This window comes from Glandiceps talaboti, chromosome 3 (assembly GCF_964340395.1).
Source record: "Glandiceps talaboti chromosome 3, keGlaTala1.1, whole genome shotgun sequence".
Classification (NCBI taxonomy): Eukaryota; Metazoa; Hemichordata; class Enteropneusta; family Spengelidae; genus Glandiceps; species Glandiceps talaboti.
The window spans coordinates 22,943,352-22,958,229 of record NC_135551.1 but is presented as its reverse complement, the minus strand read 5'-3'; the positions used below and the strand labels follow the sequence as shown (position 1 = coordinate 22,958,229).

General features: G+C 36.9%; 1 protein-coding gene across 1 annotated transcript in view; it reads right to left on the bottom strand.

Moving 5' to 3' along the window:
* Nucleotides 1-2,034: 2,034 nt before the first annotated feature.
* The window catches only part of LOC144433433 (glutamate receptor ionotropic, kainate 2-like), a 53,807-nt gene continuing 40,963 nt past the window's right edge, over nucleotides 2,035-14,878 (bottom strand). The window contains exons 3-14 of the mRNA XM_078121751.1: nucleotides 14,391-14,642; nucleotides 13,599-13,774; nucleotides 11,999-12,052; nucleotides 10,684-10,848; nucleotides 9,921-10,073; nucleotides 9,325-9,432; nucleotides 8,546-8,659; nucleotides 7,249-7,455; nucleotides 5,785-6,345; nucleotides 5,137-5,365; nucleotides 4,336-4,592; nucleotides 2,035-3,588 (exon numbers count right to left, since the gene is read on the bottom strand). Coding sequence (XP_077977877.1) covers nucleotides 3,385-3,588; nucleotides 4,336-4,592; nucleotides 5,137-5,365; nucleotides 5,785-6,345; nucleotides 7,249-7,455; nucleotides 8,546-8,659; nucleotides 9,325-9,432; nucleotides 9,921-10,073; nucleotides 10,684-10,848; nucleotides 11,999-12,052; nucleotides 13,599-13,774; nucleotides 14,391-14,642 — 2,480 coding nt within the window. The 3' untranslated portion in view covers nucleotides 2,035-3,384. The remainder of the gene's footprint in view (nucleotides 3,589-4,335; nucleotides 4,593-5,136; nucleotides 5,366-5,784; nucleotides 6,346-7,248; nucleotides 7,456-8,545; nucleotides 8,660-9,324; nucleotides 9,433-9,920; nucleotides 10,074-10,683; nucleotides 10,849-11,998; nucleotides 12,053-13,598; nucleotides 13,775-14,390; nucleotides 14,643-14,878) is intronic.

Below are 14,878 nucleotides of genomic sequence, written 5' to 3'. Positions count from 1 at the left end.
CATAGTTTATGCATGTTTCATTTGGTAATTTGCATATTGAATATCAAGGCCTTCGTCAATAGTAGCATCATGTGAGGGACAACATTTATTTGCTTTGTCTTTTGGTGACTTCTTGTGATTGGTTTTCACAGTGTTATTAATTTAGACATGTTGCCAACTGGAAACCTGGCTTTGTCTACATAGTTACAAATATATATTTAACTAATGATCACTCGATGGATGTTGTTTTCCATAATCCACATATTACATATTTTTTTGAAAACGAATATTTATTTATATTGTAAAATCCAGGTAATCTTTCTAAAAGTCCCTCTGACTCTAGATCTCTGACAACAGTTTTGCAATATTCAAAGAGACAAACCTCGGCAAAACGTTTGACATATTTTCTCATCTGGCAATAGTTCACAATAGGGAACTTGCAATCCAGACTGAGCATGCTCAGCTGCAAAGGACTATGGGATTATCTGTGGTTATCGTAATACCTAATCTGGAGCTATCGATAAAATAAACCTCCCACAATGGTCAGGGTGACTATGAATTGATTATTTGTGGTTACAAACAATGTAACATTATTGTTTACAATGCTAGTTGATTAGTATTTATTATCACATTTCCAATGATGCAACATTCAACATGGCGGGTTTGCAAGTTCCCTATTGACGTTAACAAAACCCTGGATTGCGATAATTATATTACTAGCACTAAGACAGGTCTGGACGAAAAATGTTCATGAAGTTGAGAAAATATAGATAATGGATTTCATAACATTTCAAAAGATTCTCTCTGATTTGTCATTTGCAAGTTAACGTTTGACCTTTGACCTCAAAATAAATTGCAACGCACAAGTTCAAATTGATGGAATTCAATCCTTGAGAATAAAATGGTATACGCTAAGTTTATAACCTTGTTTGTGGGTGGTATACTATCCCCTCCTCCATAAAAAACAACAAATCAGTCAAACAAAAACGAAGAAGACGACAGCCAGCTATAAAACCGATAGGTTCATTTGGAGTTGGTCACGCAAGGAAATCTTTCTGCTTTTATGTTAGGCAAAGTACAGTGTCTTGTATCAAACGCCATAATTTGATTTTTCATGATGGATTCGTCGCCATTCTGAAAACAATATCACTTCGATGTAGATCGTGTAGTAAGTATGTTACTACTGAAACATAGACGGCCAAAATTAGTTTGAAAGAAACTCACATTTGTCATTTCATAGAATTTAGGAAACATTCACGTAATGCTTCTGGAAACTCAAGTATGCCATTATATAAGTTTTGAGAAAACTCGTGTTTATCATTTGGTAGGCTGCTAGAGACTAACATGAGACATTCACAGGTTCCTAGAATCTCACTGCATTCTCGGAACGCACGTGTCAAAGTAATATCAAATTCACGAACATGAATTCATAGGAGTCTACAAACTTACACTAGATATTTCATAGTATGGCATTCTCGACACTCAAATGCCAAATAATTTTAAAGTCATTTTTGTCATTTCAATGGAAAATTATACGAGATATTCCCAGGTTCCTAGGAACTCACATATTTTATTTCATGGTATGCACGAAACTCACTGACTTAATCACAGTCATTTCAAAGATGTCTCGAAACTCACATGTGCCATTTCAGATCTTTATGAACTCACGCAAGTCATAATAGATTCTTAGAGATTCACTTTTAACATCTGACAGTTTTCTAGAAATTCGTATGTGTCATTACTTGGAACATGGAATCATCGATACTCATCTACAAATATTTCATCAGTTCAGAAATTATGTGTTAGGTACGTCGTGACGGGGCGCCCTCACACATTGGTCAATCCCTCTCACGAGAGAGGAGGCCGGTGAGGGCGGAGCGACACGACGTGTCTTACAGTCTATTCAGAAATGAAAAAATATAACTGTTAATCCACTCTTGCCAAACTGAAACATTTACGTAATTAAAAATCTACAAAAGTATGTCATAAATACATGATCATCAAGATGCAACCATAATATTGATAATTCAACATAATATATTCATACCATAGTAACAATAAAACTTTTATGAAAAGAAAATAAATTTGCATTCGACTCATAGCGTCATTTTTATAGAATTGTCAATTCTTTGAAACTCAATTATAATTTTATTTCATTATTTTTAAATAGCTGATTAATATGACTAAATAAACACAAAAATGATGTGTGGTAAAGGAGTAGTCTAACTCTACTTGTGGGTCCACAATACAAAAATGTTCATGCAAACTGTCAGCGCAACGTGTAAATGACATTCATTCATTCATTCACTCACTCACTCACTCACTCACTCACTCACACCCATTCATTCATTCATTCACTCACTCACTCACTCACTCACTCACTCACTCACTCACTCACTCACTCACTCACACTCATTCATTCATTCATTCATTCATTCAATCATTCATTTATTCGTATCATAGTGAGAAATTCAACTTCCAGAAAAATAAATATTCATTCTATTCTTTTTAAGTTTGTTAGTGTTTATTTGTCAATCCATCTATGACATACATTTTAGTATGTCAAATTGCCTTTCGAAAATCCTTAATTCAACTCAATAAAAAGACCCCATTTTATTTTAAATATTTTAAATACGAATTTAAATTCTACACACAACATCGATATTAGCAGGTTTCTGCGTGCTTGATTTTCGGCCAGCCAGCCAACCAACATACATGTCAAATGTGTTTTATAGCCGTCTAAAGAAATATTTGATAAAATGACAATTTTATGTTAAACTTTTGTGTATCTTTTAGAAAAGGTGTACATGTACATTCTTCGGGTAAATGACCGACAGCTACTCGCAATCTACCTGTATAGCCTGCTAGTTGAAAACTATTGTTCTAAAATTGAACGTGCCCAGCACACTGTATCGTGCTTGTGCACATACTTTCTTCTGTTAGAGGTATAGTTATACAAACATCATAATACAAAATAAGTATATAAAAGTACTGTTTCATTGTATTTTCAATGAGTTTGGTGAACAATTATAGCTAAAACACTCCTACGTACACAGTATTGCTCGCTTTGCATACTCGAACTTGAAAAGTAGGTAAGTCGCAGTTGACGACGAAACCAAAGTATTATCCATGACGAGTTGTGCTGTATACACCGTGAACCATGTGCATTGTCATGTTGAGAAACTGAAGCACCAATCGACCCGTCCCATTTCCAGTCACATTTAAACGAAGAATCGTTTGTTCTCCTTTTGGTCACATGTTGCACGAGCGTTTCGTGATTGGCAGCCAGTTGGAGTTGCACCAAGTACGGGCATGCACAAGCGATAAACAACAGCAGATTGGAAGACACAGGAAAACATTATCTTTTTTCCTTGGATTATTGAACTCCTTGCCAGTTGGTGTTTGTTAACCAACACTTTCTCTCATAGTCACTGTGCTCCCATTTTTCAGATTTGGAGACATTTGATTCAAGTTGTTCCTTTGTCCACCAGATTGCACTGTCTGCGCCATTTCAATGTACTTTTCTTCGATTTCGCCGTGTAACGGTTTCTTTGTCCGACATCTCATGGCAAAGGAGAGCTCCTGTCCCATTTCAGCACACACGGATTTCTGTGGTGATACAAGTAATAGCATAGATAAAGCAAAGAAACTTGTAATATGATTCTCTTTTTTGTGCATACAAACTGCTGGAAATCTGGCAATTTGTAAAATAACACACATGAACATGGAATGGCGCCCACATACTTATATCTTTCATGCTCCCATAAGGCATTTGGCTTGGGAAAGGTCACGCTTGAACAAAAAACGTAGGCGACCATATGGGCAGTTTTCGAAGAAGTTTTACTTCAGGATTTCGGGTATTTCAGTTTGGCAATTCTTTTAATATGACGTCACACGGGGAACGCCTACCAGAGTCTAAGTGAAAAGTTATTTGAGCAAATATACATGTACAGTTATCAAAAATTAGTGGGACAATACTGCTTGGTAAATCATACAAGCTAGCTAAAGGGTGAACACTGCAGATCCACCAACGTTCATATTTTACAGTCTACGTTTACTTATGTATAGTTAGGCCAAGAAAAAGTGTTTCTTTCCAGTCTTTGTCACCTGAGAACAATTGAATCCGAGCTTTTTTGCTTATATTTTATTCTTCAACACCTGTGAAGTGCACATACGCGGCAATAAAATGACATTTGTACCATATATGTATGTACAGTATGTTAATTGTACATGTGTTTGCCATGTAAACTGTATCAAAATGTATCAAACACCTATTTATCAGTCATGTCATTTTTTCCAAAACATTTTTTCTTTGGCCTGAGTAAGGGTTGAAAGACAGAATCTATTGTTACTTACTCTGTCAAGTTCTGCATTTTGTCTTGACTTCCATACAAATTCACCCAATGCACAGATCACTCCGAGAACAAGTCCTCCGATAAGAACAAAGAATATGCCACCAATGTTCTCAAAACCTAGAGCATTTGCTTCCTGTTTCTTGTCCTTAGTATCACATTTACCTTCTGAAAACCACCACTTTTTTTTAAACTTCTGAATTGTACCCTGTTCTTGGAGTTGAAGTATAGCTTCGGTAACGGAGTCACGGTATTTTGCCCCTGAAAAAAAAATCAAGAAGAGTGTTATAGTGTTACTGTGCTAATGACAACTTTGAGCCTTTTGATAAATAGACTCTATGCTAAATATTGCGCTGATTACGTATTTCTCAGGGTTCATTTCGCGTCCACACAACGCACCAAAAGAAGAGAGTATTGTCGACTGCTAAAATGACAATGGCATCTCTCTTTATAGAAAAGATAGGTGGTGTAAAGATGCAAAGAATTATTGTTCACGGGCATTAAAATATTGTTAAAACATATGCAATATTTCCAGCTATATTTAATTTCCCTTTCAATAAAGTGATAAAAATAGGCAAATCTGGCTTGGAAAATACCAGCTCCCAATCACTCGAAACCGTAGCGTCAGTATCGTTGAGGTATCCACAAAAAAGTACAGCCATATCCACTTTAGGTGCATCTAAGATACCCTCAGCTGCTAGTTATTTAACTCTCTCTTGTTAAAGCAAGCAAGGAAGCAAGCAAGCAAACAAACAAACAAACAAACAAACAAACAAACAAATCAATTGAGTGAAGTATATCTCACCTAGTGGCGTTCCAATACCATAGAATTTGGAATCCAACAAGCCTCCGATCTGAGTCAGATTACAGTCCCTTGCTGTCACGTATTCATTGAATGATGACTCCAAGAGAAAGGCATAGTTCTTACTGTTTAGTACGCGTTGAATACCCTCATGCGTGGTTTTCACGTATACACTTGGGGTCCGACCTTCCATAAAGTTAAACATCCTGGAATATATTTCAATCTCCGAATTCTGATAATAAGGGAAGCAAAAAGATTTGTTTCGAACTGATGTTGTGTTTTTGAGCATGTGCAAGTAATTATGTATGTATGTATGTATGTATGTATGTATGTATGTATGTATGTATGTATGTATGTATGTATGTGTGTGTGTGTGTGTGTGTATGTATGTATGTATGTGTGCGTGCGTGTGTGTGTGTGTGTGTATCTATGTATATATATATATATATGCGTGTAAGTGTGTGTGGGTCGATGGGTTATTGTGTTTATGTCATCGTTATCAATATTGTTCTTACTAAGTATTATCTTTGATGAAATGGGAAAGTAAAAATATAGCGCATTGATTCAAAAGTGCTATTGATCATTTAATCATATTACAAAGTTGTATAATATTCTGTAGTGTATTATAAATTAATAGTTATGTTCACTCACTTGAAAAAAAGCTGCTGTTGACCCATCAGCCAGCGTTCCATACTCAATTTCAGTTTGCGATGCCAAATCATCTACATCTTTGATTGGTGATACCATTCTCTCGACTGTCAGGAAAGCAGCCAAGTTGGCAGTGTACGAGGAAATGATAATAAGGGAGAAGAACCACCACATCCCACTGATAACGCGTGTGGACAGCGCCCTCGGATTGACCTCTGACCCCTGCTGCATCAGCCCGCCAAAAGAGAACCACAAACTATTTGTAAGATTGAATTGATTCTCCACCATGTCGTACTCTGGGTTACATGGATGTGGGTTGTACCATTCGTAAGGGGTAAATCTCGCCAAAATGAAGAGCGTAACACTGACTCCAAGGTAGGCAAGCAGCATGTATAACCATATATCAAAGTCTAGTGGACTCAGGAAAGAGAAGACACCCGGGTTTTTGCTCTCAGGAACTCGGTATAATATACTGATACCTGTATTCATAAATGGTTTGGCGAAATCGACGACTCTTTCTCGTGCGTAACTAATCGTCAAAGGAGCCACTGCAAGGTCCGCTTTCTGTAGGCGACAAAATATTGTAAAAAAAAATATTGTAAACACTGTGTATGTGTTATAAAGATTGGTAACACTTCAACTCTGACATACAGCCAGGTGCAATGTGTATTGAAGCTGTTTACAAGTTTTGGCAGAATTTGGTGAACTTGCATTAATTTGAAATCGCAAAAACTGACGAATATATGCCTCTACACCTTCATCAAGCAGCCTCGTCCTAAAGCTTGAACCAAGTTTGAGAAAATAGCCTGTACAGACCGAAGAACGCATGCATGGACGGCCGGACGGGCAGAATGCCTTCCTGTATAGTGGAGTACTAGTATCTGAAGACGAAGCGTGGCACATGGAGAGGGCATGTCCATTATTAATATTAGTGCATGGGACAGCCTCAGTCCCTCTACCTCCATTGTCTATCCAACAATAACTGTTAGGGTGCCTTCAGTATTTACAGGGGGGGGGGTCACATTTTACAAACCAGTTCTTGAGGAGGGTCATATTTTGCATTATATTGTTTGGGGAGGGTCACATTTTACAATCCGTAGTTTTGTGACCAAATTGAAGATTCAATTATTGTCAATGTTTTGTGTGTTTTTATATGTAAAAGTAAGATGAGCACTCAACATTAATTTTTACATTCTACATTATATGAAGTATTCAACATGGGATACATATAATGAATATACGAATACATATAATGGGAATATTGATTAACTTTCAGTATATGCAATTGTCATGGGGAGGGTCATGTTTTAGAAAATGGGACAAAGGGGAGGGTCACTTTTTACAAATGGAGAACGGGGGAGGGTCTTGTTTTACTTAACAGACCATGTCTGATTTCCTCCGGCCCTCCCCCTTATAAATACTGAAGGCCCCCTTAATGAATACATTCAAAAGTGGTGTGATGCATACCCTTGCAATCAGCTGTCCCACCATTCCATTCCATTTTCCATCAACTAGAGCGCCATATTTACCATCAGGAACCAATTTCAGCTCGTACTCAAATCCCAGAATGTTGGCTATTTCTGCGAGTAGATCTACACAAAATCCCTTGTAACGGTCATTACCAGCCAATATCTCTCCATTTTCACTGGCCACTTCCATAACATAAGGATTTTCCTGTTATTTTTTTAAATAAGAAATAAATCATTAGTTAGCCGACCACCACACCACTCATATTTTTTTCAGAAATTGCTAAAACCAATTAGTCAGTCAGTCAGTCAGTCAGTCAGTCAGTCAGTCAGTCAGTCAGTCAGTCAGTCAGTCAGTCAGTCATTTGAATTGGAAAATACGTCTTTGAACTATTATGTTTCGCTAAGGGATGGCAGTTGAAACAAATTCGGAAGCTGATAGGCATAGTAACTCGTATAATTTTTATAAAATAGATTTGAAACATACAATTACATTACAATGAGTTATGAGTTATATTCATAGAAAGCGATGGTCATGATGACCGCCTTGTTAAAATGGCCGGCCGGCTTTGAATCGGTAGGATGCTGATTCGACTTTCGATGCTGCCGTTTGTTTCTGTCTTATTAAAGTAGCTGGGCAAGATTTGAACGACGATTGTCAACCCAGTTGTATAATTGGCGACCTGCAGCTGGTAGAACAGGTGTGCTTTAAGCGCTTACAGAGCTGCAATATTGATTGCATCCTCCTCAGGGAGTTCAGGAAGCTACGTTGTACCGGTGTAGGTCTGTGCCAGGGGCACTAACTGTAAAATATTATGACTACAACACCAATCCAAATTGGGAACTTGCAAACCCGCCATGTTGAATGTTGCATCATGGGAAATGTGACAATAAATACTAATGAATTGGTATTGTAAACAATGTTGATGCATTGTTTGTAACCACGAATGATCAATTCATAGTTACCCTGATAATTGTGGGAGGTTGATTTTATCAGTAGCTCCAGATTAGGCATTACGATAGCCACAAATAATCCCATACTCCTTTGCGTCTGAGCATGCTTAGTCTGGATTGCAAGTTCCCTATTGTGGAAGGAGCTTTATAAACATGTTCTATTAATTATTATTACACTACAAATGCATTCTTTTTTAACTCTTGTCGAATAACTTAGTCTTATATGGTGCGTGTTGTGCCATTGTTGACACTGTCAAACTTGTCTTGATTTAGTTATGGTGGTACCAGTCATGGAATAGAACTTGAATGTCAGGTAAAGTAAAGAAGATATTAAAGCTACTTACCAATATCGTTGTTACTATGAATGTACGATTTTTCAACGCATTGGTTACATTGGGTTTAACAACAGATGGTACCATCGTATAGTTTGTTCCTTTGCTCGGTTCCCAAAAACCAACCTACCAAGACGAGGAAAAGAGATATAAATATAGATCGTCACGTGTTTGCTGAAGCCGATTGTATGAATGTATGTATGTATGTATGTATGTATGTATGTATGTATGTGTGTGTGTGTGTGTATGTATGTATGTATGCATTCGTGTACGTGTGTATGTATGTATGTATGTATGTATGTATGTATGTATGTATGTATGTATGTATGTATGTATGTGTGTAAGTGAAAGGGCGCAATGAAACTCAACAAATGGTTCTGTTTTATAATAGTCGCGCAGTTGTGTGTCTGTTTAGATGCCACTACTTACTAATAGAACGTATCTTAGTAAAAGTAGGTTTGAAAGTTAGTATAACATTTAGAACAGAAGTTAACGAAATGTCACATTAAACAATTACACATACATTACTTGTTTTGTCATACATTTTCATTGCCTAGTGAAAAATACCAACATACCGTACCAGTAAAGTATTATTTTAGACACGATTGTTGGAAAAGAATAACATCTTCAAGGTCGGAGAATACAGTACTGTACACCAACGTTTTAATATTACCAATATCAGAGTCTGCAACTCTTTGGAGAAAATCGCAAACTTAACTTTGAAACACTCTACTGATATATACTCAAACATAATCGGATACTAGTGAACATCAATATTATATAATACTTACTTTGATAAGTTTTGCGTCGTGTAACTCTAACATATCCATGGTAACGTTTGTTCTTACACCTTTATCGTCAAATTCAATAGACCCCGTGAGTCCACTGAAGTTGTGAACCTGTGATAATGACAGAATTATGCAGTGATTGAATAAACATATCGCACTAAAATTATGGACGTGTTAGAGAGCATTGCATATGGATTACATACACATTCCAATCATTCTCGCTTAGAAAAGCTGTCGAAAATATGTTCATTATACGCACATACAATCATTTCTCTTTTCATCAGACTACATTGTAAATTTAAATTTTCTTTCTGCAATGTCACTACATACCCAATATTCAGCTTTACTCGAAGGCGTACGTGTACATCGATATCTGTTACGTGCATCTCGCAAAAATTGAAAGCTCTCTTCCGGATAAAAACGTGTAAACTTATGCAGTGCACTGTTCGTATCGTTCAGCAGGATACCGTGTGCTTCTCTTATAGTGATTTAGACCAATTTACAATAACAATATATTGCCGAAAAATGAAGAAGCAATATGTTTTTTTGCATTCTGACATCAAAATTTACTTTTCGAAAGAAAGTGACTTTGTACTTACAAATGTTAGCTGGTTAAACAGACTATGACCGACGTGCCATGTATTAGATCTCTGACAAGATAGGGGGTAACGTTGTAGATTCTGTGCATTATCAAGCCCCATCAAAGCTTTGGTAAAGACATCCACGGCATCAAATATTAGAGCAACTTCCGTCTGTTGAGATAGTGATGTCAAAAGTGAACAAGTCTTCTTAGAAGACACCGTACCCCTCTAATACTTAACTTCTATGTGACTACCGAATGAAATAGGGAAACTTGCAATCCAGACTGAGCATGCTCAGATGCAAATGACTATGGGATTATCTGTGGTTATCGTAATACCTAATCTGGAGCTACTGATAAAATAAACCTCCCACAATTGTCAGGGTAACTATGAATTGATTATTTATGGCTACAAACAATGTATCAACACTGTTTACAATACTAATTGATTAGTATTTGTTATCACATTTCCCATGATGCAACATTCAACATGGCGAGGTTTGCAAGTTTCCTATTAAAATAGCTAGAGTTTGCATTGATAATTGACCTTCAAGGTCAATCAAACTTCAAGGTACAAAAACGTGCATCTGATAATATATACATGTATGTGTTGCTATAAATCCTACTAAAAGTAAAACGATACATTAAAAACTTACAAAAGTATTTTGACATTATAAAGTCAAAGGGCATTTATTAATGAAGGTGATCATGACCATCAACATCGACACTTTCATGGACTTTAAAAAAAAGAACTATACAGATAAAACTAAAGGAAAACCTACAGACATTTCTTGTTTTGCAAAATCCTGAACCCCGGCATTGATTTTCTTCTCTCTCCATTCTCGTAAGACTGACTGTACCCTTTTATCCTCGACGTTTACCATTCTAAGTCCGGTGATGTTTACCTCACCTTCGCTGTACCTTTCCAAATTCAATAGGTGTATATCCTACACACAAAAATAAAGAGCGACATTGTTGTAATCCTGTACAAGGCAAGGCTAACAGACATTTAAAATAAGTTACTTTAGGTTAGGTTATAAAATATGGACATGTTCGCGAAACCACCAGGACTCTTGCAGAAACGGTAGAATTCACACGCCAAACGATGGTGGCACTGTTTACTATACGAGTTCATATGATTTTACCAATGATTGGATAGGCTCATCACAAAAGAGCGCCAACAATGGCTAGAGTAAGCAGTAGCACACACTCACATACTTTTGTATGAACATATACAAATACGATGGCTTGCGATTGTATTGAAGAAGAAGGCAAATCTGGCCACTTACCCATTACCAGAAACACCATACGCTTATTAAACCCACTGATGAGTTATACATTCGTCCCGTTTCACAAACTTATTCAACACTTTTTGTAATATCGAGTTCAGTACATGTTTTACACGTGTACATTTTAAATAGTTCAGATGATTGCTCGTCAATTGATACATTGCCCCTGGCTCCAGTTCAAGGGCAATGATTGAACATTATGCATATTTAACACCTAACCTCTATGGACTCGAAAAAAATCCGTTTAATTTATGTTTGTCGTGTTTTCTAGGCTATAATCATTTCATATTAATCACAACTTTCCAATATCCTACTGTATCAACACTTCACGAATTACTGGTAATGTACAAAAATGCTTTAGTGTAGTAGTGTAATCCTTTGATATTACCCTGACAAAGAGCGGATGCCCTAGCTTATCGACAACGGATTATGAACCACTGCCCTGCCCAAGAAAACAAAATGAGTTTCTAAACCAGGCTTTAATTCTCGCAAACTGCCTACTTTACTCAATCCGTTTTGTGAGCACAAAATCACCATTTCACATATTTCTTGACAACTTTCAAAGAGTGACGCTCGGAGAAGATATTTGCAAAAAAGGACATTACATATACGCTTTAAACAAGAATGTAACCTCTTCTAAGGTCTTGGCTATTGACTAATGATTTAGATTATATTGAATTAAGTGTTCGCTTGCAATACAATTTATATGTGACTTTGAATCAAAAAGTGTCGTCAATCATTTTCGGTACTTTCTTTGTAAAACACCACAAACAACAACAGCAACAACAAAAACAACAAAATCACTTACCGGTGTTGTGAAAAAGTAATGAAAGATATCCGTCAACATTTGCACTTCTAAGGCCTGCAACAACAAAAAGCCAATTTAGTTATATATGTACAACATGAACGTAGTCTTTTTCGAAAGAGGTGTCAGAAGAAGACGCGTCACATGAGGAAAAATGAAAGCTAAAACTCTCGTCGGTAAATAAAAGACTTATTAAAAAAGTGTGGCTAAAACAACTCTGTGAATTCCCAAATGGGTCCCAATCTGAAAGCAAAGTTCAACTTGGCAGAATATTTTGACTGACCGGGATGCAACCGAAGTTTGTCGTGGAATACTAATGTGTTTTTTAGGGGAAGTTGTGGGACCCGACTGGCATGGCCTTCACCTCTTCTTCTGAACAGCTCTCCACGTAGCCGCCAAAATGTACAACTCTTGTATTTCTGAATATAGCGTTTTGACATGACTGAAAACACCATATCTACTCTAAACGTCAGTGGCGCTCTTTACCATACACTTCATGTAGTGGAGTGCCGCCAATGTAGGCTAGTGTTTGTATATACTTGACTAGAGTACGAGGCATTGATATTGTCTCACTTCAAAACTCTGTTAGGCCTAATAAAAAAACTGTGATTCCGATTACGCTCAATTTTAGAATAGGTGGGATAGGTAGTTTTTTTATTTTATTTTATTATATTTTTTTCTGTGCGAGTGTCTAGAGTTCAGGTTTTCCATTTGCTTTCTACAAATGGTATCTCTGTTGTTTACCAGATGTACTGCTATTACAGATTGGAAGAACAGTTTTATTTTATCTTTTTAAGTTGATGTCGGTTTCTGCATCCACTTGTTCTTGTGAGACTTCACAATTTTATTTTGCGATTTTTTTTCCCTCAAATACGTAAAAAACTAGTTTAGGGTAGACAGTGAAAAACTAGGTAGGGTCGGGTAACCGGCACCAAACAATTATGTTTTAGGCCTCAAAATTCTCACAATTGACAAAGATAACATTGTTCGTTATTATCAATATTATGATAAGGTTGTCGAGTTTATTCAGGTGGTATATAATATTTGTAAGTACTTAAATAGAAATAAGTATTTTTTCCACTCTCCAAATCAGGCATCGATTCACTACAGTACACTAATAATAATTGTATCCGTATTTCGGATTCAAATACAAAAGAGGCCTGACATTGTTTCGGGAACTTAACGCTGGAGAAAAAGACAACAAGTGCTAGTACAAGTCGATGTAGAAGGGAGAGATAACTTTGACAAAGATACATATGATAATTAGAAGCAAGGGATTAGGAATAAGCTGCCTTTTCACATTTGATAGCTTTAGGGAAAGTGTAATGTGGGCACACAAGGGAGTTATGTGACATTGTCCCTGGATAAAACACAGTTCAAAATACCACCTTATCAATTGTACAGGGAACAGATAATAACCAAATTTCAGCTAGGGAATTTGCAGTGTTTTCCAGTGATTTTCCAAAACCACGCTCAACGCTGAAACAGGTAACGAACTCCTCCGTTAAATGGGTTAAAAACAGACAAGCCTTTTAGCTGGATACACAGGTTAATAATATAAATAGAACTAACTCTACATACATTTACGCCCAGGAATACTTACCTGTTCAAGAACCTGTTTCACTAGGTCGAATTCGCAGTCTATGATAATATGACTCAAACCGGAAGACTTGATTTCTTTCAGAACCGGTTTAAAATTGGGCTTTTTTAGTTGCCTAACACTGATCTCTATTTCCCGACTGGCTGATAATTTAAAAGTCTCCTGTAGTCGCACTAGACCTGAAATAAAAGAATTATCAAGATGTGTTTATATATACATGTAGTACCTATCTACATAGGGGGAGGGGGAAGGCGTGAAACCTTCGTCAGGGTTCCCCTAGTATTGGAAATCATGCTCAACATGTTTTTTTGTCAATTTAATTAATAATCCAGACATTATTATATTCATCGTTTCATGCAAAGTATAGTATACCATGTGGAAAGCTTCATATTATGCCAATGTGAGTCTTTATTCATTTGTGTGTGTGTGTGTGTGTGTGTGTGTGTGTGTGTGTGTGTGTGTGTGTGTGTGTGTTTGTTTAGGGGGCGGGGTTACCGCAATTCCATACCTGAACATGTAAGTACAAAATGTATTGCGTATAGAAAAAAATGTCCTCCATATAAACACACTATGTGTACGTCCAGTGTATGTCCGCTTGTGAAAGGAAAACTCGACTTTTAAAGTGTGATGTGTATGCTCAGTATCAATGTGCTTCATCTACCACACTGGACTGGGATGGTGTAGGGTGTATGCTACCTAGAGCGACAATATTTCTCTGTTCTGTAGGGTAAAGCTGATCACGAAACATCTAACTGCTCTCATAATGTGTGGGTGTCAATCATTTAAGTGACTTACTGTCTTCGTTTTGATAAAGGATTGCTACTTTCTTCCATCTGTAGTATTCAACAATATCTGATATAGCTTTGGATATAAGCCTCGAGTCAGGATACAGGTTTATTGAATAACGGTTTTTCTCTCTCCTGTGGTCCCATCTGGCTTCAATGTGCGGGACTTCCATTTCATCCAACACAGACTGCACTGCTGTTGCGGCTCTTGATGTAGGAGGACCAAACACAGCTGCAATACTCATGTTAAGTTGCCTGCAAACTAACAAACAAAATTTACTCAAAGTTAATAAAGGTTATTGAACAGAACGTTCTATTCATAATGAGCAACATCCAACACCTGTACTTACACGGCTAGTCTCTAGGGTAGAATGCGCCCAGGGGACTAATTTAACTGAAATTCAAAGTTCTCAAATCTCTCAAAACTAAGTAGCTGAGAAATATGGGCGCGCGATCCTGTGTCCAAGAAAATCGACAATTTGTTTATTTTCCCCATAT